This window comes from Aotus nancymaae, unplaced genomic scaffold (genome assembly GCF_030222135.1).
Source record: "Aotus nancymaae isolate 86718 unplaced genomic scaffold, 86718_ANA_hifiasm-v0.15.2.pri h1tg000193l, whole genome shotgun sequence".
Lineage (NCBI taxonomy): Eukaryota > Metazoa > Chordata > Mammalia > Primates > Aotidae > Aotus > Aotus nancymaae.
Genome location: NW_026988608.1, coordinates 743,507 through 764,981, shown reverse-complemented (window position 1 = coordinate 764,981; position 21,475 = coordinate 743,507). Strand labels below are relative to the sequence as shown.

The window sequence follows — 21,475 nt, the reverse complement described above, 5'->3', positions numbered from 1 at the left end:
AGAGAGGGGCGCCACCGGGCCACGTTTGTCCGTTTCCCACAATTCGAGAAATGTCCTTAAGTCTTTTTTCTTTAAATACTGCCATTCACACCTGATAATCCAAGTAAAAGGTGCCATAGCTATCCGGCTCTACAAATGTATCTCAAGATGGAAGCCTCACACCTGACCGAGGTATAAAACATTTCCTCAAATAGAGGCAGGAAAAAGCCAGCTCCGTGAGGCCCTCGGGCAACTGCGGCCCACCTGGTGGTCAGCTCTCGGCTGCAGGCTGGGCCGTGTGTTTGTAGTGACCTTGCCAACCTCACGGCACCCACCAGGTGGGCTGTTACTGCCCCACAAGGACTAGGAGATCACTGAGGCTCCAAGAGGCCGGGTGACCCAGGAGAACACAACTGGGGTGGGGAGAGGGGCAAGGGGAGGGACGGCGCAGGAGCCGGGGGTGGCGCAAGGCTGCCCTCACTCAGGCGTGGGACTGTGTGGCTGTGGTGTCTGTCCGCAGAGCCCCAGGGTCAGGGGCAGGTTCAGCCGCATCCCTGCCCCGTTACCTTGGACACGGCAGCCAGCCTCTGCTCCACGCTGGTGCCCAGGCGGGTGGTGGTCCTGTCCTGGCGCCGGAGCTGGTGCTGTAGCTGCAGCAGGGCCGCCAGCTGGGAGCTGCTGGTGTTGGCCGTGGCTGCGAGCAGGACGCCCCTCATTGTCTCTGAGGCGGAGCAGCTCTGAAACAGAGCAGGGGAGGTGTGCCAGGGGCCCAAGGCCTGGCCGGGGAGGGCTGCAGCCTGCGGAGGGTGCGCCGTGGCTGAGCCTGGGGGCAGTGGGCTGGCTCTCCTGCACGGCTCCCCCAGGATGCCGGCTCCTCCTCGCACCTGCAGAGTCGCGTGGGGCCACGCTTGTTGCCCCATAAGCCCGCACAGACAGGGCCCTGCTGGCCTGTGACCGCTGGGTCCCCGTGTCCGCCCGACGCGGGGTTTGGGGTTGGGCTGACGAATGCATGGTCTCTCTAAGCCACAAGTGTATGTGGCTGGCGGGCTCCAGCTGCTTGAGGATCCTGGCCTGTGGCCCTCTTCTCTAATGGAGTCCCCAAGGTGAGGGCCCCAGCTGAATCCCAGGGGTGGGGCCACCCGCAGAGAGAGCTCCCTTGTGCCAGGGTCCTCCCTCCTCCTCGAAGGGCCTGGCTGAAGGGGCATGGGCCAGAGCCACACCTGAGACAGCGCCAGGAACTGGCAGGTAGTCGCGGGGTCCAGGGCGCCGACGCACTCCACCATCTCCAGGCTGGCAGCTGCCGCCACGTCCAGGAGGCCACTGCCAAGGGCCACGTGTAGGCACTGCAGCAGCACCTCCGACGCCTGCGCCAGGTACTGCTGGGCCAGAACCATCCTCCTCTGCGGGGCACAAGGCTCGGGCTCAGGCTGGGCTCCGGGAGAGGCCGCAAGAGGGGTAGGAGGGGCAGCCGCACCTTCAGGTCCCCGCCTCTCCTGCCGTGTTCCTCCGGGGCCGCCCTGGAGGCTGGCGGGTCCCTGCTGGACTTCGTGGCATCCTCTTCCTCTGCTTCCAGCTCCAGAGACCTGAGGTCGCTCAGCTTGGCGCCCACCTGTAACACACACCGCAGGCTGGCGGGCGTCTGGCTTCCTGCTTGGCGCCGTGGGCGGAGCCCACCCAGGGAGGCCGGGGCAGTCGGGCTCCTCGGCAGGGTCCCCAGGTGGGGGGGGGGGGCACCTCAGACGTAGCATGGCCTCTCCCTGTCCCAAATCCTCCAGCCCTGAGCTGATGCAGGGTGGCCCTGGCCCTTGAGCCTGGGTGAGGGGATGCTGCAGCCAGGGTGAGGACGCAGCCCCACCCCGGGGAAGCTGGCCTGAGTCACATGGGCCTGCAGTACCAAGCATTCCGAGGGGCTCTTGTTCCCGTCCTTTGGAAGCACCTTTCTTGGAGTTGAGGCTTGCACAGGCCCAGGGGCCCCTGGTCTGGCTGGGAAACAAGCCCCCACCTGGGGGTAGGAAGCCCAGGCAGCCCCTGAAACAAGCGGGTTGAGAGGGAGCCCCCTGGTTTTTCAGGTCACAGGTATCGCAATGTGAAATCTGTGCGCACTCAATGATTAGGCATCAAAATAAAAAAGACACTGATAGAAATGGAGAAGGAGTGATTGACAAGCCCCTGATTGTAAGGTGGGCCACCTGAGCGCAGGTGGAAACCAGCAAGCACGCTGGAGGCGGTGCAGCGCCGGCCGCCCGACGCACACAGAGCCTCGGCCCAGCTGTGTGAGAAGCATCTACCGAAACTGATCAGGGCCGGGCCACGTGCAGCCACCGCAGAGTCCCCAGGACCGAGACCACTCGGGGTGTGTTTTCAACCACAACATTAAACTGGAAGTCAGTAATGAAAACACACCCGTGAGAAACACAGGCGCCTTGAAATTAAACAAGATACAGTCATCAAGTCAGTCAAGGAAGAAATCGCAATGGAATTTAGAAAACACTTTAAACAGACTTAGAGAATGAAAATACGCAGGGAGAAGAGAAGGAAAAATCAGTTAGGCCTACAGCCAAGGCTGGTCCTGGGAGAGACAGCCGGCAAGTCACAGCCACGGGCGCAGAGAGCAGCCTGGGAGAGACCACGCTGCAGCTGCACTGCTGGGCAGGCGGGCCCCGCAGAGAGGCCTCCGTCCTCCCGGTCATCAGCCCGCTCCCGGGAAGTTTCCTCCCCTCCAGGCATGTACACGGTGGGGTCCGAGGGAACCTGCATGGGTTGCGGTAAGGGCGGAGGGGGCTCATCGAAAACACACCCGCAGCCGCACAGACGAGAAGCTGCACCTCACGCTCCCTAAAGACGCACCCGCAGCTGCACAGACAAGGGAGGTCACAGAACAGCCAGAGATGAGGGGACTTTCCTATCACAGCTTTCGGATTCAACTGTAAAAATGGCGGCCCCCTCTCCACCGCAGAGCTTTCTTCTTTCACTTACTAAACTTCTGCCCAGCCTCGGCCTGTGTCCACGCTCCTGAATCTGCTGGGTCGTGAGACAGCAGATGAGGAGCTCGGGTCGCACCCTTGGCAGCGTGGCAAGTGGCCCCGGATGGGCTCAGGCCTCCGCTATCAAAACTTAGGAGACTGAATGGGGGATAGAGGAAACGTGCAGCCTTGAATACAAGAAAAAGCCAGAAACACCTCGATGGGAGCCTGGATTTCAAGAAGCTGGACAACAGCATAGATCACACCTGAGGACGGCGGGGGGCGGCCCCCGGGGGGCAGGAGCAGGTATGGCCAGGCCTGGCCTGCATGGTGTGGGGCCCTGGAAGGCCTCTGCGCTCCACCCGGGCCTGACGCCTGCTCTGCCCCAGCCCCTCCTCGCTGGGGCACCTTCACCACCATTCACAGGGACAACGCCAGCTCAGAGGAGGCCCTGCCGAGCCTGGCTTCTGCTCCCCAGCCACCTGCTACCTGTGCAGGTCGATGGAGCCTGGTTGCACCGAGAGCCACAACTCTATCGACTCACGCGAGCACGTCAAGTCCTGTGCTAGGTCCTGAGGGCGCAGGACAGGCAACATCTCAGGGCCAACCCAGGGCTGCAGGAGAAGTGTTTAACTCCCCCGAGTGTAGCAGAAGAGTCCTGTCATCCCCAGTTAAGAAGGGCGTGGCCCCAGGAAGAGAGGAAGGTGCAGGAGGCGGCCATGAGTCGGGGAAACACAGGACTTCCGGGGCGGACCGGGGCGTGGAGCCCGGCACCACCGCAGCTGCTCTGGTCCCTGAGGGCGTCTTCCTAACCAGCTGGTGTGTGGGGCAAGCCCAGCTTCTCCGCTGGGACAGGTGCCTGCCGGGGAGGAACTGGCATCTGCACAGGTGTTTCGGAAGGTGACCAGGGGCTTGTGTGGCTTGTAGGGACTGTCAGAGGGTCCTGAGGGGGCAGGTCACTCCTGTAGGTGACTCAGCCCTCCTGGGCAGCCTCGCAGGGGCTCTGGAGAAGGGTGGGCCCTGGGCTGAGGGGGAAGAAGGTCCTGACTGCCCTTCTCAGAGCTACCTGGGTACACTGAGGCAGCAGCCTCCGTGGCTGTGGGGGGTGGGGATAGAGGGGAGCCAAGGTGGCCCAGGGCTGCCCCACCGCACACGGGCTCGGGAGCCACGGCACCGCGTGCTCGGGCCCACCGCAGGCAGCTCCTGTAGCTTCTGAGCTCCCCAGGTCCCCGTGTGGGCCGGCCAGAGCCGCTGCTGTGGGCGACACCAGGAGCCGGGGCCTGCTCCACACTCGCCAGTTTGGGACTGGACTGGGGCGGGCCCCATGCTGCAGAGGGCCGATCCACGTGCCAGCCTGCCCTCCCTGCCTACCCACAGACGCGCTGTGGTTCCCATCCAGGTCTGTCCCGGAAGTCCTGTGTTTCCCCGGCCCCGTTTCTTCTCTCATGCCTGCCTCCTGCACTCTCCTCTCTTCCTGGGGCCATGCCCTTGTTAACTGGGGATGACACGATTCGTCTGCTACACTCAGGGGAGTGTAAACACTTCACTTGTATATTTCAGGCACAGGCGACAGGTGTGAACCAGACTTGGGGTAGATGCAGAGAACCTACCGAGGGTCCCTCCTCCCGGCAGCAGGCGGGGCGCGCAGGGCACCTACCGAGGGTCCCTCCTCCCGGCAGCAGGCGGGGCGCGCAGGGCACCTACCGAGGGTCCCTCCTCCCAGTAGCAGGTGGGGTGCACAGGGTCAGCTTGCATGGCCAGCAGGTGGATGGCCCTCCCGGCCAGTCCCAGGAGCTGGGCACGGATCTCCACGCAGCCCACACTCAGCGGCTGCAGGCTCCCCAGCTGCGCCAGTGCCCCATGTGCCAGGGTGCGCTTCAGCGTGAGCCATTGCTTTGAAAAGACAGACACGTTACAGCCACCACTGGAAGGGCAATCGCCACCCTGCCCAGGGGACCCAGCGAGCCCTCCCTCTGGTGTCCCCATGGGTGGGGACATTGGGAGCTCTGAAAAATACCCCCACCCACCAGGTGCTGCATGCTCAGGAAGGGTCTTGGGGGCTCTGGTTTGGGGGCCATGGACAGCTGCCCATGTAACTTATTAATAACCTTAGTTAAGGTTATAATCATGTCACCATGTAACCTTGACTCAGAGCTCCCTGACAAATCAGTTCAGGGCCATCTTTGGTCCATTTATACTTATGTAAATTAATTTGAGTCACACTTCATGAAATCTAAGAAGATGCAAACTGGAAGGATGTCCGTTTCCTTCAGGACAGTCGACATGCTCAACTTTCCTTTTTAATACCAAAACGGAGTTCACTTCTGCTGTGCTCTTTGATACACATACGAATTAATTACTAATACAAATTAATTAGTCAAAGCAAATTCATGAGTTGGGAAGGGCAGCTGTGGGTCATACAGGAAACACCCCACAATAGAACCTTGATTTTATTAGCCAATTCAGTCCCCTCCAATGGCGAGACAAAGCCCTTCTCCTGCAAGGCCCCCACTGCTAGAGGTCCCCGCAGGGAAGCCACTGAGATTCCCGCAGCCGATCGGCACCGCCAGGCATGCGGTGATGGCTCCTGCTGGAACGGGGCCCTTTGCTGCGCTGTGGCCCGGCACCCCCTCCACAGAGAACCTGTGACTAAGAGCGTCCCGCAATTACCAGGCCGACGGAAGTGTAGTCGCTGGTGTTCTGCAGATACTCTGCCAGCAGCTTCTCCAGGGACCCCTGCTCGCTCTGCTGCCTGTGGGCCTCCTCCCAGATGAACTGGAGCATGCCCAGAGCCATCTCCACGAGGCCGAGCTTGAGGCGCGCCAGCTTCCTCATCAGAGGCGTGTTGACATTCTGCACCTGAGGTGGTCGGGCATGTATCTGAGGCACGGATGCTTCTGGTGAGACTGAGTCTACATCCACGGCTGGGACAAGGCACAGCTGACATAATAAACTCATAGTAAACTGCACAGACGTAAAACCTGACACTCTGATCACGAACACGCCTGTGAAAGCATCACCCCCCTCGGAGACGGTGCGGTAGCCCTCACCCCCAAACGTCTTCACGCCCCCGCGTGCTCCCTCCCAGTCACCTAGCTGCGTGCTGGCGCCCGACGTCAGTTTGCATTTTCCAGAACGGTACCCACGTGGAGTGCACAGCGGGCGGTCTTTCCGTCTGGTTCATTCCCCTCGGCGGGGCCACGTCAGGCTCCCCTCCCCGCACCGTGGGATGTGCCACCGTCTGCTAATCTATTCCATTTCCAGTTTGGGGGCTACGACAAGTAAAAGTGCTGCCAACCTTCCTGTGCAAGGAAGCACGCCGGAGCGCAGAGGCTGGGTCCTGGGCAGGCCTCTGTGTAATTGCTGTGAAACAGCCGAGCTTTCTTCCGCAGCAGCTGCGTCCAGCTACCTCCCGCGGCGGCCACGGCGCTCAGGGCCCGCCTCTCCACACCCTTGCCCACATCTGGTGTGGCGGGTCTTCCACACTGTAGCCGTTTTAACAGGTGTGTGGTGGTCTCTCAGATGGTTACACGTCGCATGTCCCTAGCTGACTCGTGAGCTTGTTTACCATCCACGTGTTTTCTGTGGGAAGCGCCCGTTAAAATACGTTGCTTGTGTTTCGTTGGGTTGTTATTAGCTTTGGAGAGTTCTTCATCCATTCCAGACAGAATCTCTTTATCACATAGAGGACGTGTGTTTTCTTCCTGCCTGTGGCTGGTCTTGTCATTCTCTTCAGAGTGTCTTTTGAAGGGAGGTCCAAGTTATCAGTCTGTCACTTTATGGCATAAATAAGAAACCCTCGCCGACCCTGAGGTCACAGAGGTGTTCTTCTAGAAGCTTCATAGTTTCAGCCCTTATGTTTAGGTCTACAGTCTCTTTGGAGGCGATTTTTACGGGTGGTGTGAGCTAAGAAGTGACGGGATTGTTTTGGAGGTGCATAATCCTTTCTTTGGCGAGCTGCGTCTGTGCCTTTGCTGACGATCACTTTCCTGGACATGTGGGGTCCACACGTGGATTCCCTTGTTCCACTGACCACGTGTGTACTTTTACACGAAAGCCACGCCGTCTTGCCTCCTGGACCTCGCTGCACTAGCTCTTAAAATCAGGTGGCAGCAAACCTTCAGTTTCCTTCGTTTTCAAAGTTGTGTTGGCCACATTAGGTCTTTTGTATTCTCATATGACTTTTAAAATCACTTTGTCATTTTCTCTAAAAAAGCCTGCAGTGACCTTGATCAGGACTACAGATAATTTAGGGAGAATCAGCCCCTGAACAATACTAAGTCCTCTGATCCACAAACGTGTTTCTCCATTTACTTAGGTCTTCTCAAATTTTTCTCCGTCATGTTTTGTAGTTTTCAGAGTATAAGTTTTCACATTTTTTGGGACAAATTTCATTTTTAAATGCTGTCATAAATTTTTTTTTTTAAGATGGAGTCTCTCCCCGTTGCCCAGGCTGGAGTGCAGTGGCGTGATCTTGGTTCACTGCAACCTTTACCTCCCAGTTTCAAGCGAGTCTCCTGCCTCAGCCCCCTAATAGCTGGGATTACAGGTGTGCACCACCACACCTGGCTAATTTTTTCTATCTTTAGAGATAGAGTTTCACCATGTTGGCCAGGCTGGTCTCGAACTCCTGACCTCATGATCCTCCTGCCTTGGCCTCCCAAAGTGCTGGGATTACAGGCGTGAGCCACCGCGCCCAGCCTGTTTTAAAAATGTTAATATCTGATTGTTTCTAGCATGTAGAAATAGACAACTGACATCTGCATATTGTTCTTATACCCTGCAACCTTACTAAACTCAGTAGCTTTATTTTTTGGTAGATTGCACATGACTGTGTATACAGACAATTATGTTACCTGTGAACAAAAACAGTTTCGTTCCTTCCTTTCCAATCTGGATGCTTTTCATTTCCTTTTCACCTTCATGTTCGCACAGGCCGGAACTCCCGTGTCAACACAGAACACAGGTGAGAAGAGGGCACGTCCCTGTCTTTCTCCCATAATTGTGACTTCCTCGACCTGATAAAAGACATCTATAAAAAAGCTGGCGTCTTTTATCAGGTTGAGGAAGATTTCCTCTATTAATTGATGCTAGGACTGTTTATCGGGAACCGTGTTGAATTTTCTCAACTGCTTTTCCTGAGTCCACAACGATGATCGTATGGTTTTCGTTTGTTAGTTGTGAAAACATATGGTGAAACAAATTAATTTTTGAATGTTAAACTATTCCTGGGGTAACGTGGGCTTGCTGACGATGTATCGCCCTTTCTCTATACTGTTGGATCTGATCTGCTAGAATTTTGTTCACAAGGAATGCTGCTCAGTAGCTTCTTTTGATGTTTTTGTTTTTGTTAATGTCTCTACCTTGTTTTGGTATCAAGGTAATATTTGTCTCACAGAAAAATTGGGATGTGATCTCTCTTTTTCAATTTTCTAGAACAATTTGTGTAGAACTGGTATTTTTTTCTTTGATATTTGGCAGAATTCACTAGTATAGCCATCTGGGCTTGACATTTTCTTTGTGAGAATATTTTAATTACAAATTACAAATTTAAAATATATATAGTGCTACTCATACTCTCTCTTTCTTTTTGAGTGGGCTCTGGTAGTTCACGCTTTTAAGGAATTTTTCCATTTCATCTAAGTTGGCAAATAAATTAGCATAAAGTTGTTTGTAATACGATTCCTTTATCATCCTCTCAATATCTGTAGAATCCACGGAGAAACTGCATCTCTCATTTCCGATATTGGTAATTTATGTCATCTTTTTTTTTCTGATCCGTCTGACTAGAAGGTTTTCGATTTATTGATCTTTTCGAAGAAGTAACTTTGGTTTCAGCACTTTTTAGCCGTCCTGTTTTCTATTCACCAATCCCACTCCGGTCTTTAGTTTTGACTCCTCTGCTTTGGGAACTTAGTCTCTCCTGCTGCCCCTCTGTAAGGTCAGGCTGAGGTAACTGATCCGGATCTTCCCCACTTCTCCTGCAGGTGTTTCCTGCTGTAAATTTCCATCTCAGTATCGCATTGGCAACATCTTAAACATTTGATAGGTGTTTTTTTTTCATTCCCTTCAGTTCAAAATACTTTCCCTTTTGATTTCTTCTGTGGCCCACAGTTATCGTGATGTTTGCGATTTACTTTTCAATCTTTGGCGTTTCCCACATATGTAGTTTTCTGTTTTATTTTTTTTTAATTGAGGTAAAATTCACATAAAATTAACCATTTAAAAACATACAATTCAGTGGTATTTACATTCACAACATTGTGCCACCATCATCTCTAATTCCAAAACATTTTCGTCACTCCAACCAACAAATCATGCCTCACCCTCCCTGCCCTGTTTCCATGGCTTTATCTGTCCTTCTGTTTCTGATTTCTAATTTAATTACATGGTGTCACCAGTACATATTTTGCATGACTTAAATCTTTTAAATTTATCGAGACTTGTTTTATGGTCCAAAATGTGGTCTATCTTGAACATGGTTCACGTGCCATGAAGAACATCTCATTCTGCTGTTGTCGGGTGAACATTTTATAAACATCTTTAGGTCATATTGGTTGGTAGTGTTGCTCAAATCTTCCAGTGATTTGCTGATTTTCTGGCTACTTGTTCTATTAATACCATGAGAGAGGTACTGAAATCTGACTGTAATTGTCAAGTCGTCTATTTCTCCATTGCAGTGTTATCACTTTTAGTTTCATTGATTGTGAGACTCTGTTATTAGGTACAGAAATGTCTGGACTTAGGTCCTCCTGACTGGTTGAGCCCTTTGCACTATAAAAGAAGCTTCTTTATCCTTGGTAACGTTGTTTTCTAGAATCGGCTGTGTGTGACGTTAGTAGAGGCCCTCCAGCTCTCTCCTGATACGTGTTAGCATGGTATATATGTTTTCCATTCTTCCACTTTTAACCTAGTTATGTCTTCATATTTAAGTGGCTTTATTGTAAGCAGCCCATGGTCGGGTTTTGCTTTTTTATATAATCTGACAAACTCTTTTAACCGAGGGTGTTTTGTTATTTCAATTTCATGTGATTCTTCATATGATAAGGTTTAAGGTTATCATCTTGCTGTTTATTTTGTTTGTCTCACCTATTCTTCATTCTCTTTCTTTTTTCTGCTTTCATGTGGGACATACTTGTTAGGATTCCCATTTACTTCCTTTCTTGGCTTACGCAGCATACGTCTGCATTCTGGTATTTCTGTGGCTGCTTTGGTGTTTAGAGTGTATGATATCCTTTCAAGCAGAGCGTAGAAACATTGCATTTTCACATGTTATCGACTCTGTGGTACATTGTTAGTATTGTTTAAGCAGCCAATTGTCTTTTAGAGTGACTTTTAGAATAAGAAACATTGGGTTCACTTTCCCCTGCAGTGTATGTGTTTGAGGCTCTCCGCACCTGTGTGGAGCCACACTTCCAGTGGGCGTGGCTTCCTTATGCCAGCAGGATGGACTCCAAGAGCACCTGCAGGGCGAAGCCACTGAGGACACGGTCCTTCAGCTTTTGAGTGTTTGGAGAAACATCTTCATCTCACCTTCACTAACAATCATATTTTCTGGGTCTAGAATTCCAGGTTGGCAGTTTCCTCTCGGCCTCACAGAGGTCCCTGTGCTGGGCTGTCAGCCACAATGCTTCCGTGCGAAGCTGCACCATCCACCTCTGCCGCTCTGCACATAAACACGCCGTGCTCTCTGGCTGATGCTCAGATGCTCTTCTTATCACCGGGGTTAAGCGTTTGGTTACGGCATCCTTGATACGGTTTTATTCCTCTTTATAGTTCTTGGGCTTGGGATTCATTCAGCTTCTTGGATCTGTGAGTCTGCATTTATTTTTACCCAATCTGGAAAGTTTTCAGTCATTATTCAAACTATTCTGTGTTTCTACTCCTCTTCTCCCAGGATTCCAGTTACACCTGGATTTGTGCACTTAAAACTGTTCCTGGGCTCATTGTCTGTTAACTTTAATTTTTGTTCTTTTAAATTTCATTATCTCTTCATTTTAAACATTTTTTGTTGCTTTGTCGCTAAGTTCTCCGACCTTTTCTTCTGCCACTGCTGTGATTCACCCCACCTGGTGCCTTCTTCATCTCCCGTGTTGCAGTTTTCACCCTAAAAGTTTGGTTTTTGTCTTCCTTTTGTATCTTCAACATTTCTACTTAACTTTCTGAACATATAGGATAGAGTTATAATAACTTGTCTTCCAATTATAGTATCTGCGCCCATTGATCAGTTTCCTTTTGATTGATCAATTATCCCCCCCTTTACAAGTCATATTTTCCTGCTTTTCTATATGGCAGTTTTTATTGGTGCCCGACGTCTGGGCTTTGTTTTCCTTCGGGGTCTGGTGAGCGTTTCTGCATTCCTCCTCAGGCTTGGGCTCCGGTCCGAGACAGCTGCACTTTCGAAGGAAATAGGTCCTTTCAGGTCTCGTTCTCAGGGTCTCTCGGCAGGTCTGGAGCAGGGCTCGCCCAGGCCTGTGTGCCCCCGACTGAGGCAAGGCCCTGTGTCTACTCTGCCAGATGCCCCAGGGATCGTGAGGTTTTCCAGTCTGGCTGGTGGGGCCGGTGCTGTTCCCATCCTGCTTCCTAGAACCCTTTTGGGTGGCTCTTTCCCAGCAGGGGTAGCTTCCTCTCAAGAACGTACTGATCAGTCCTCAGCAGGACACTCTGGGGCCTCCTGCAAAAGTCTTGGGGTTTTCTCTCTGTGTAGCCGCCCCCTCCCCAGGGCTCTGTCCCATGAGTGGCAGTGCCTGGCTCTCCCTGGGTTCTCGGCTCCATCCTGTGACTCAGGTCACCAGTGGACTCCACCTGAGCAGCCGCAATGAGCTCAGACCTCAACTCGGGGACCACCACCTGTCACCGCTGGCATCTAGCGTTCTGAAAGTCTTCGTTTCATACCCTGTTTTTTTGCTGTTTCAGACGGGGGGAGTATCTGGTCCCTGTTACTCTATTCCAGCTAGAAGCAGAAGTCAGCTGGCTTGTAAGGTAAGTTACAGCGGGGAGTATGTGCCAGTGGGAGTGACCAAATGTGCACAGGGACAGGGCACCTGCTTACATCGTGAAGTGACAACAAGGCCTGGATGCTCTGGAACCTCGCTTCTTCCTCAGCCACGGCGCTCTGCGCCAGGCCATACGCTTCCAAGTAATACGCAGTTTTTTGTTCTTCATCTTTCTCGTTCTGGGCGCGTAACCTTTATAAGACATAAGAATGGAATTTGGAACAAAAGTGTTAAAACATTATGTTATTATTACTAAATGTTTAACGTGTCATTTTCTATAACTATACTGTATATTTTATTAGCACTTAAAATGATGTCTTCAAATAGCTTACATGTAAGACATTCTCAATATGTCTTCAAGGTTTAAGAAGCTGAAATAATGCAGGTGTACAGGGTATTCTGGTTATGAAAATTAAATCTGTGCTTGAAGGAGAAGTGCTGGAGCAATTCCACAGTGTCAGCTTGAATCAGCTGGGTTTGACTGGCTAACTGAAGTTCTGGAAGGACGTGTCCCACATCCACAATAACAGACGTGGCTCAGGTCAGACCTTGTGGGTGGGGTTGTGCTTTCCTGGCACAGGCTTCTGAATGCTCACACTGGGCCCACTGTGTTGAGATGCTTATGTGTGGACAAGCATGGGGGCAGCCCCAGGTTGGGGGCAGGGCAGTGAACGGGGTGAGGGAAGCTTTGCCAGGGCAGGGGTGGCTGGCATCAGGGCTGTGCGGGCCCTGCCCTCGGTGGGTGCGGCCCCTGAGATGGGCCTGGGACAGGGCTACAGAGCCACGCAGGGCGGGGCTGAGTCCAGAGGCCAGGGGCCTGCAAGTAGTTCAGGGCTGTGCCTGGGACGCGCACGTGTGACCTGGGCCTGGGCGTGTGTGTGCAATGAGTGTGTGCCTGTGGCTGGTGGCGGTGGGTGGTGCTGTATGTCTGTGTGTGTCTGCCGAGGGCTAGAGGAGCAGGGCCCAATGAGGGTGTCCCCGAGGGAGGTGTGAGCAGTCGCAGGGCTGGGGCCAGGAAGAGGCCCTGTCAGGGGCAATGGGGGCTCCTTGGGGGAGGGCTGGGCATGTGATCAGAATGTGGGGGTGAGGTGGCAGCCGGTAGCTTGCCAGGGGAGGGGCCTGTGGACTCTGAGGGGGTGCAGCTGGGGTGAGCCAGGCCCCGAAGGCAGGATGGCGCAGGGCATGCTGTGTGTGGGAGAAGCGGTAGCTCCCGTGCCGGGCGCAGAGGTGGCCTTACCTCTTGATCTTCGCACGCTCTAGTTTGACATCAACACAATTCTCTTTGTAGCCACAGTCGATAAACCTCCTCTCAATATCCAACAAGCTGTCGTCCACCTCTTTCAGCAGCAGCGAGCACTCTGTGGGGTCTGTGACCGTGGACTCCTGTGCAACTCTGACCCGCAGGCTCAGGCACCTGAAGGGGGGTTGGTTTGAGGCCTGAGTCAGCAGCCCCAGGGCTGTGACGGGGCTCGAGGCTGTGCTGCTGCTATTCGCCTGGTGTTCATCCAGGGATGCTAGAAGAAATGCTTTCGGGGCATTACTCAAACATCAGAGGCCATACGGGCCTCAATCTGTGATCATGGGCGATAAAGTTGGAAACTAACAAGCCCCACCCCAGGCGCCGTATCCACGTGGAAATTTGAAGGCCCTCTCATACGTGACTCACTAGTGGAACAAAAACCCATGCTGATGTGGTGGGCTGTTCACACATCGCAGCCACAGGGCAAAGGGCAAGGTCGGGAGGGACACGGAGAGCACAGCCACGAGGCCTCGGCCCCCCACCCCGCCCCGGGCAGCCACAGCAGAGCCCTGGGCGGCCCTCTCGCCACTGCAGAAAGAGCTCCACAAAGATGAAGCAGAAACAAGGAAGCCCGAGTCACACAAAAATCCCTGTTGCTGGCTCTGTAAACCAAAGCCAGCTCCTTGAAAAGATCCACTGTGCTGGAGCTTCCAATTCCAGTTTAGAAGAGATGATGTTGCCATCCTGGCCAACATGGCGAAACCCCGTCTCTACTAAAAATACAAAAATTAGCCAAGTGTGGTGGCAGGTGCCTGTCATCTCAGCTACTTGGGAGGCTGAGGCAGGAGAATCGCTTGAGCCAGGCAGTTGGAGATCACAGTGAGCTGAGATCGTGCCACTGCAATGCAGCCTGGTGATAGATGGAGATTCTGTCTCAAAAAAACAAAAAGAAAAGAAGAGATGGCTCTGATAAACGGCACCGAGGGAGGCATGCCTGTGACAAGGGCTTTCTGAAAGAGAACACATGCTCTACAAATTTATACAGACACACACAAACGGAGGAAAAGGTTTCTCAGGCCCTTCCCAAGGCCCTGAATCGGCCTTTCTAAGCCAAACAGATGGGACGGAAGGTCTGTTTCTCAGAGAAAGGCTGAAGCAGCTCAGGAAACTTCTGGAGCTTTCTGGAGTTGCACAGAAAGCTATGAGTATGTGGCCCCATTATGTGGCTCTTTGTGAGTATGTGTCCTCATTATGTGTGTCTCTGTGAGTATGTGGCCCCATTACGTGGGTCCCTTTGAGTATGTGGGCCCATTACATGGGTCTCTGTGAGTATGTGGCCCCATTACGTGGGTCTCTGTGAGTATGTAGCCCCATTATGTGGGTCTCTGTGAGTATGTGGGCCCATTACGTGGGTCTCTGTGAGTATGTGGCCCCATTACGAGGGTCTCTGTGAGTATGTGGCCCCATTACGTGGGTCTCTGAGTATGTGGCCCCATTACGTGGGTCTCTGTGAGTATGTGGCCCCATTACGTGGGTCTCTGTGAGTATGTGGGCCCATTACGTGGGTCTCTGTGAGTATGTGGCCCCATTACGTGGGTCTCTGTGAGTATGTGGCCCCATTACGTGGGTCTCTGTGAGTATGTGGCCCCATTACTTGGGTCTCTGTGACTATGTGGCCCCATTACGTGGGTCTCTGTGAGTATGTGGCCCCATTACGTGGGTCTCTGTGACTATGTGGCCCCATTACGTGGGTCTCTGTGACTATGTGGCCCCATTACGTGGGTCTCTGTGAGTATGTGGCCCCATTACGTGGGTCTCTGTGACTATGTGGCCCCATTATGTGGGTCTCTGTGACTATGTGGCCCCATTACGTGGGTCTCTGTGAGTATGTGGCCCCATTACGTGGGTCTCTGTGACTATGTGGGCCAGTTACGTGGGTCTCTGTGAGTATGTGTCCCTATTATGTGGGTCTCTGTGAGTATGTGGCCCCATTACGTGGGTCTCTGTGACTATGTGGGCCCATTACGTGGGTCTCTGAACTCGCACAGGCTTGGCATGTGGCACAAAAACCGCAGTTGGAAAAGAGGCGTGAACGAAGTGTTTCTCACAAAACGTTACCTGGCTTCTAGGTCTGTGATCATGAATTCCAACAGTGGCATTCGGTTTGGTCTTTCTTTCTTGAGAATCTCGAGGGCTCTGATGAGCTTCTGAAATATGTGGCACACCTGAGGACGGGCGGGTGGACACGGGTGTGTTGTCAGCAGTCTGCCCGGCAGAGCTCCGCGGACGCCCCTCCCCTCCGCCGAGTACCTTGCCCAGTGCCTGACACGCGGCCCCAGGTCCCCGGGCCTCTCACCGTAGCTTCTCGTCCTGAGTGTTCCGTGGACAAGAGTGTCTCTGCCAGGGCCAGCGTGGAATTGTACCAGAACTCCTCGTTTCCGCCCAGGTGCTGGGCCTGTGCAATCATTCTCTTGGCTTGTCCGTAGTTCTTCTCCCTGTTCGCCAGCTGCGCCAGGAGGAACAGGCACTGGGCCTCTGCGCAAGGCTCATCCAGCTCCTGAAGGAGAGAGATTCAGAGGTGTGTGGGTTCCTCTACAGGCATGTGCAGGCAGGGAGACAGGGGCAGGCAGAGAGAAGGAAGAGGGAGACAGAGGCATCGGGTGAGGGGGAGGCAGGGCGGCTCTGGCAGCAGAAGGGTGGGGCCCACGTCTGCCCCCGCGCTCCCCAGCTGCGGCTCCTCTGGTGGGATGCCCGCCCTCCCTGCCCTCCCGCGTTCCCGTACTCCAGAGGCTTCTCCGGAGGCCACAGTCAGCACCTGCGGCAGCTCGTGAGTGCATCGAGTTCTATTTAATTCTATTTCAATGATGAGCTGACCGCAGAAAGAGCGTTACTGAGGCGCTGCCCCACCTGGCTCGTCTTTAGGGGGATTTGCCTCCCCCTGCCCCTGGGCAGCAGGAAGCTTTGTCCCCGGAGCCTCCTGAGCTCCTGCTGGCCCTGTCCTGGCCCCATCTTCAAGGAGCTCCTGCTTGGGGCAAAAGGCTTTGGGGCAATCGCACCTGGATACCGATGCCCAGAACGCTCAGAGGCTCCTGGAGCCCAGCCAGCCCGTCCAGGGCCTGCTGCCAGGGGGCTGGGCAGCCACACGATCCGGGGCAGAAACACAGGGCAGTGTGTGAGAACAGAGGGGCACTGGTGAGAGGGCGAGGTGAGGACGGGAGCAGCGGTGGGGAGAAGGCAGTGTCCTGTCCCAGGCATCACTTTCCAGCCAAACAAGATGCCCTGTGTGCTCATTTGGACCTGGGCAGGCCCCTCCCAGGTGCAGATGCAGGGACAGAGGGGAGGGTGGCTGATGAGCTGGAGCTGCTGAGGGAGCCATGCATTCAGGAAGAGAGAGGGGCCGTGGCCACCAGGGAGCCTGCATGCACCAGGGCACGGCTGTGACCGCCAGAGACGGCATGGGCAGGACCTGGGTCTGCAGCAGCCTCGTGGGCAGTCAGGTGGCCTGAGGGTAGGCAGGTGGGCGGCTGGGCTCTGTGGAAGGGCATTCCTGGCCTGGCCAAGCCTGGCAGGGGGGTGCGGTGCCCTGAGGCTGGAAGAGGGGAGGCCCTGTGTGGCTGGGCCCAGAGAGCAGGCCCAGCAAGGGCCCACAGGGCCTGTCACCTACAGGGCCTGTTCGGGTCGGCTGCAGTGGGCCCGTGGCTGGAGACAGGGCTGGCGGAAGCTTCCACATGGAGAATAGGAGAGTGCGGAGGTGGGACAGGGCTTGGTTGGGGCTGGGGAGCACCCAGAAGGCAGGGAGAGGACAGGGTGGGTGGGACGCGGGGCCTGAGGGTGAGGATGATGCCAGGCTTTGGCGCCGACACCTGAGTAGGAGGGGCAGAGCCCTGTCCCGAGGAGTGGACAGCACGGGACAGTCACAGCCCCTGGGGCAGATGTTCCCATCCCAGAGGCCTCTGAGGCCAGTGGGGGTCTGACTGCTGAGGCCACAGAGGGAGAGCCCAGCAGGGGTTGGACCCCCAAGAGATGAGGACACCAGGTGGGTGGGCCTGAGAGGGAGCAGGGAGCCAGAGAGCACGAGGGAGGGGTGCCACCAGCAGGAAGGAGAGAGCCCCATGGAGCAGGGACCAGGGCGGCAAGGGCAGAGTGCGGGCTACGCACTCCCATCGCGGGCTCGGGGAGCAGGTTCAGGTGCTCGGGGTGGCCGGGCTGCACTGGCCAAGGGTGAGGTGGGGCTGGAGGGGAGGGCAGTGCACGAAGGCAGACTTTCTGCAATGTGGACGTGGCTGAGAAGCCAGGTGGGCTCCCAGGAGCCCTTCCACACCTCAGCTCCCTCTGGTCCCAGCAGAGGCTGGCCCTCTACTATGGATGTGGCCAAAAGAATGCTACACCCACCAGAATCCCTTCCCCAGCTGTCCAGGGTATTCTCAGGCCCTTCCTCGGACAAGCTCAATCTTGACTCTGGTGTGTACACACCCATCTCAGCTATCAAAGACCTGCACACACCTGACCCCTGCCTGAGACATGCACACACCTGTCCTCAGTGCCTGAGACCCACACATACCTGTCCTCAGTGCCTGAGACCCGCACACACCTGTCCTCAGTGCCTGAGACCCGCACACACTTGTCCTCAGTGCCTGAGACCTGCACACACCTGTCCTCAGTGCCTGAGACCCGCACACACTTGTCCTCAGTGCCTGAGAACTGCACACACTTGTCCTCAGTGCCTGAGACCCGCACACACCTGTCCTCAGTGCCTGAGACCCGCACACACCTGTCCTCAGTGCCTGAGACCCGCACACACCTGTCCTCAGTGCCTGAGACCCGCACACACCTGTCCTCAGTGCCTGAGAACCGCACACGCCTGTCCTCATTGCCTGAGACCCGCACACACCTGTCCTCAGTGCCTGAGACCTGCACACATCTGCCCTCAGTGCCAGAGAACTGCACATACTGGACCCCTGCCTGAGACCCGCACACACCTGCCCTCAGTGCCTGAGACCCGCACACGCCTGCCCTCAGTGCCTGAGACCCGCACACGCCTGTCCTCAGTGCCTGAGACCCGCACACGCCTGCCCTCAGTGCCTGAGACCCGCACACGCCTGTCCTCATTGCCTGAGACCCGCACACGCCTGTCCTCATTGCCTGAGACCCGCACACGCCTGTCCTCAGTGCCTGAGACCCGCACACGCCTGCCCTCAGTGCCTGAGACCTGCACACGCCTGCCCTCAGTCCCTGAGACCTGCACACGCCTGCCCTCAGTCCGTGAGACCTGCACACGCCTGCCCTCAGTCCCTGAGACCTGCACACGCCTGCCCTCAGTCCCTGAGACCTGCACACGCCTGCCCTCCGTGCCTGAGACCTGCACACGCCTGCTCTCCATGGCTGAGACCTGCACACACCTGCCCGCAGTGCCTGAGACCTGCACACGCCTGCCCTCAGTCCCTGAGACCTGCACACGCCTGCCCTCATTGCCTGAGAACTGCACACACCTGCCCTCAGTGCCTGAGACCTGCACACGCCTGCTCTCCATGGCTGAGACCTGCACACACCTGTCCCCCTGCCTGAGACCTGCACACGCCTGCCCGCAGTGCCTGAGACCTGCACACGCCTGGCCTCAGTCCCGGAGACCTGCACACGCCTGCCCTCATTGCCTGAGAACTGCACACGCCTGCCCTCAGTGCCTGAGACCTGCACACACCTGTCCCCCTGCCTGAGACCCGCACACACCTGCCCTCAGTGCCTGAGACCCGCACACGCCTGCCCTCAGTGCCTGAGACCTGCACACGCCTGCCCTCATTGCCTGAGAACTGCACACACCTGCCCTCAGTGCCTGAGACCTGCACACGCCTGCTCTCCATGGCTGAGACCTGCACACGCCTGCCCGCAGTGCCTGAGACCTGCACACGCCTGCCCTCAGTCCCTGAGACCTGCACACGCCTGCCCTCATTGCCTGAGAACTGCACACGCCTGCCCTCAGTGCCTGAGACCTGCACACGCCTGCTCTCCATGGCTGAGACCTGCACACACCTGTCCCCCTGCCTGAGACCTGCACACGCCTGCCCGCAGTGCCTGAGACCTGCACATGCCTGGCCTCAGTCCCTGAGACCTGCACACGCCTGCCCTCATTGCCTGAGAACTGCACACGCCTGCCCTCAGTGCCTGAGACCTGCACACACCTGTCCCCCTGCCTGAGACCCGCACACACCTGCCCTCAGTGCCTGAGACCCGCACACGCCTGCCCTCAGTGCCTGAGACCTGCACACGCCTGCCCTCATTGCCTGAGAACTGCACACGCCTGCCCTCAGTGCCTGAGACCTGCACACACCTGTCCCCCTGCCTGAGACCTGCACACACCTGCCCTCAGTGCCTGAGACCCGCACACGCCTGCCCTCCGCGCCTGAGACCCGCACACGCCTGCCCTCAGTGCCAGGGATAGTCTGAACCTCTCAAGGCTTTGATGGGCATCACTGAATTTTTATACCATTCTAGGTTCTTCCTTTTTCTGGAATTCTTCAGAAAAAGTGACAGGCTGTCTGGTTCTGCAGCTCTGCCTCACCCTCCCAGTGAAAACAATTCTAAAATCTGGACACAAGATGTCACCATGTGTCTGCAGGTGGGTTTGGAGGGCAGTCAGTGCTGACCAGAACCCCACCAGGGTCAGAGCGGAATTATACCAGAACGCCTCATTTCCGCCCAGGGGCTGGGCCTGCGCGACTGCAGTCGGAACAGGGAGAAGCACCCACGGGCCTCCACCCACCCTGGCTTTCTCCTGGGGCTGCCATCCCTGTCGGGGGATGAAACCCGGGGAGAGCAGGAGCGCAGCAGGTGAGGAGAGGAGGCTGGAGCTGGGGCAGGGCCTGTCCCAGGAGGAGGGGCGCAGGCGAAGGGCCAGAGGTCCGCACTCCCCCTCGGGGCTGTGCCTGGGCTGGGCTGCTCATGGCAGAGCAGGATTTCACAAAGCCAGGTGGGAACCTGCTGAGACGGAACAGCTGCAGCACCCACGAGACGGGGCCTCGGCAGATGTCCCGGGGCTTTCGGTGGGGACAGTAAGGGTGGCATCCAGAGAGTGAGAGCAAAACGAACCAAGAGCAGACCAGGCGGTCGCGCACGATCCTTCTAGAACAAAGTGGTGCTTTTGGCACTGACACCCTCTGGGGTTCTCCAAGTTCTCGTCCAGCCTCAGAAGTTAAGAAACTGACCGGGCAGGAGGCAGAGCTGAGCCAAGGACACCCGAGAGAAACGAGGTCACAGAGACCCACAGCACGTGCTGGAACAGAAACTTTTGCAAACCGTGAGTCACAGAGCAAAAGACGGACAGACAGACAGAGGACGCGCGGGACCCAGGCCAGGGAGGCAGGTGGGCTTGCTGGAACCGAACGCTGCAGCGCAAGCTCCCACCCGCAGCCCCTCAGGTGTGCACAGCGTGCTGGGAGGGGCCCCTCACCTGGAAAGCCAGGTGAGCCTCGGACAGGAGCAGCCGTGCAGGCTGGTACAGGCTCATCTCCAGCAGAACCTCTGCCTTCAGAATCCACAGGTGGGGATAGGATGTCCCATCGAGGCCCCTCCCAGTCTCCCCATTCATCTTCAAAATCTGTAAGACACGGCAGCCCCAAGCAGCCCAGTTCTGACACCTGTGACCTCCGAGGGGGTCTGTACCGCACTGTGGGTGCCTCGCAAGCTCCCCGTGAACCCCGAGGCCATGGCTCAGGCCTCTGCCATCTCCTCCTACAGAACTCCCACGCCCTATGCACCCCTCTCTTCTCACGAATCCCTCGAAGCCAACTAAGCCCACCAGTAGCCATGCAGAGCCTTCTGGACTCCACACACCCGTATCAGGGTGTAGGAGCCCGAGCCCACCTCGGACTGCCAACCAACCCATCTGGGCCTGCCCTGCGGCCCCGCACCTGGCCTTGCCAGGGTGCCCCGGGGAGTGGGCTGGTGACTGAGCCGCTGTGCTGGGATCTGGGCCCACCCCACACCCCCCCTTGCTAGGCAGAGCGCCCGCACAGTGTGGGCCAGTGGCTGAGCCCCTGCCCTGGGATCTGGGCCTGCCCTGCACCCCCTTGCCCCCTCCTTGCTAGTCAGAGGTCCCCACAATGCCTGGGGTGGTGGCTAAGCCCGCTCTGCTGTGCTGTGGATGCAGGTCCTGTGCGGAGCCCCCGTCCTGCCTGCCAGGTCACAGGAAGCATGGCCTTTGCTCCTCAGTGGCGCTCCCATGGTAACTGCATTTAGGGTTAGGAGCCGGGCTGGTCACCTTCCTTCACGGGCAAACCCAGAAGGGTGCTGTGCTCTGCCAC

The 21,475-nt window shown here is 56.1% G+C and overlaps 1 protein-coding gene and 1 long non-coding RNA gene across 2 annotated transcripts in view; one reads left to right on the top strand and one right to left on the bottom strand.

The window, feature by feature from the left end:
- CFAP46 (cilia and flagella associated protein 46) overlaps positions 1–21,475 on the bottom strand; it is a 140,898-nt gene that overhangs the window by 26,538 nt on the left and 92,885 nt on the right. The window contains exons 35-44 of the mRNA XM_064371842.1: positions 20,623–20,769; positions 15,535–15,735; positions 15,297–15,403; positions 13,176–13,352; positions 11,995–12,130; positions 5,613–5,801; positions 4,647–4,835; positions 1,454–1,588; positions 1,200–1,379; positions 546–716 (exon numbers count right to left, since the gene is read on the bottom strand). Of these exons, the coding sequence (XP_064227912.1) occupies positions 546–716; positions 1,200–1,379; positions 1,454–1,588; positions 4,647–4,835; positions 5,613–5,801; positions 11,995–12,130; positions 13,176–13,352; positions 15,297–15,403; positions 15,535–15,735; positions 20,623–20,769 (1,632 nt within the window). The remainder of the gene's footprint in view (positions 1–545; positions 717–1,199; positions 1,380–1,453; positions 1,589–4,646; positions 4,836–5,612; positions 5,802–11,994; positions 12,131–13,175; positions 13,353–15,296; positions 15,404–15,534; positions 15,736–20,622; positions 20,770–21,475) is intronic.
- Positions 12,132–13,284, top strand: LOC135273019 (uncharacterized). The gene is made up of 2 exons (XR_010340913.1): positions 12,132–12,479; positions 13,227–13,284. It is a non-coding gene; the product is annotated as an uncharacterized LOC135273019 (long non-coding RNA).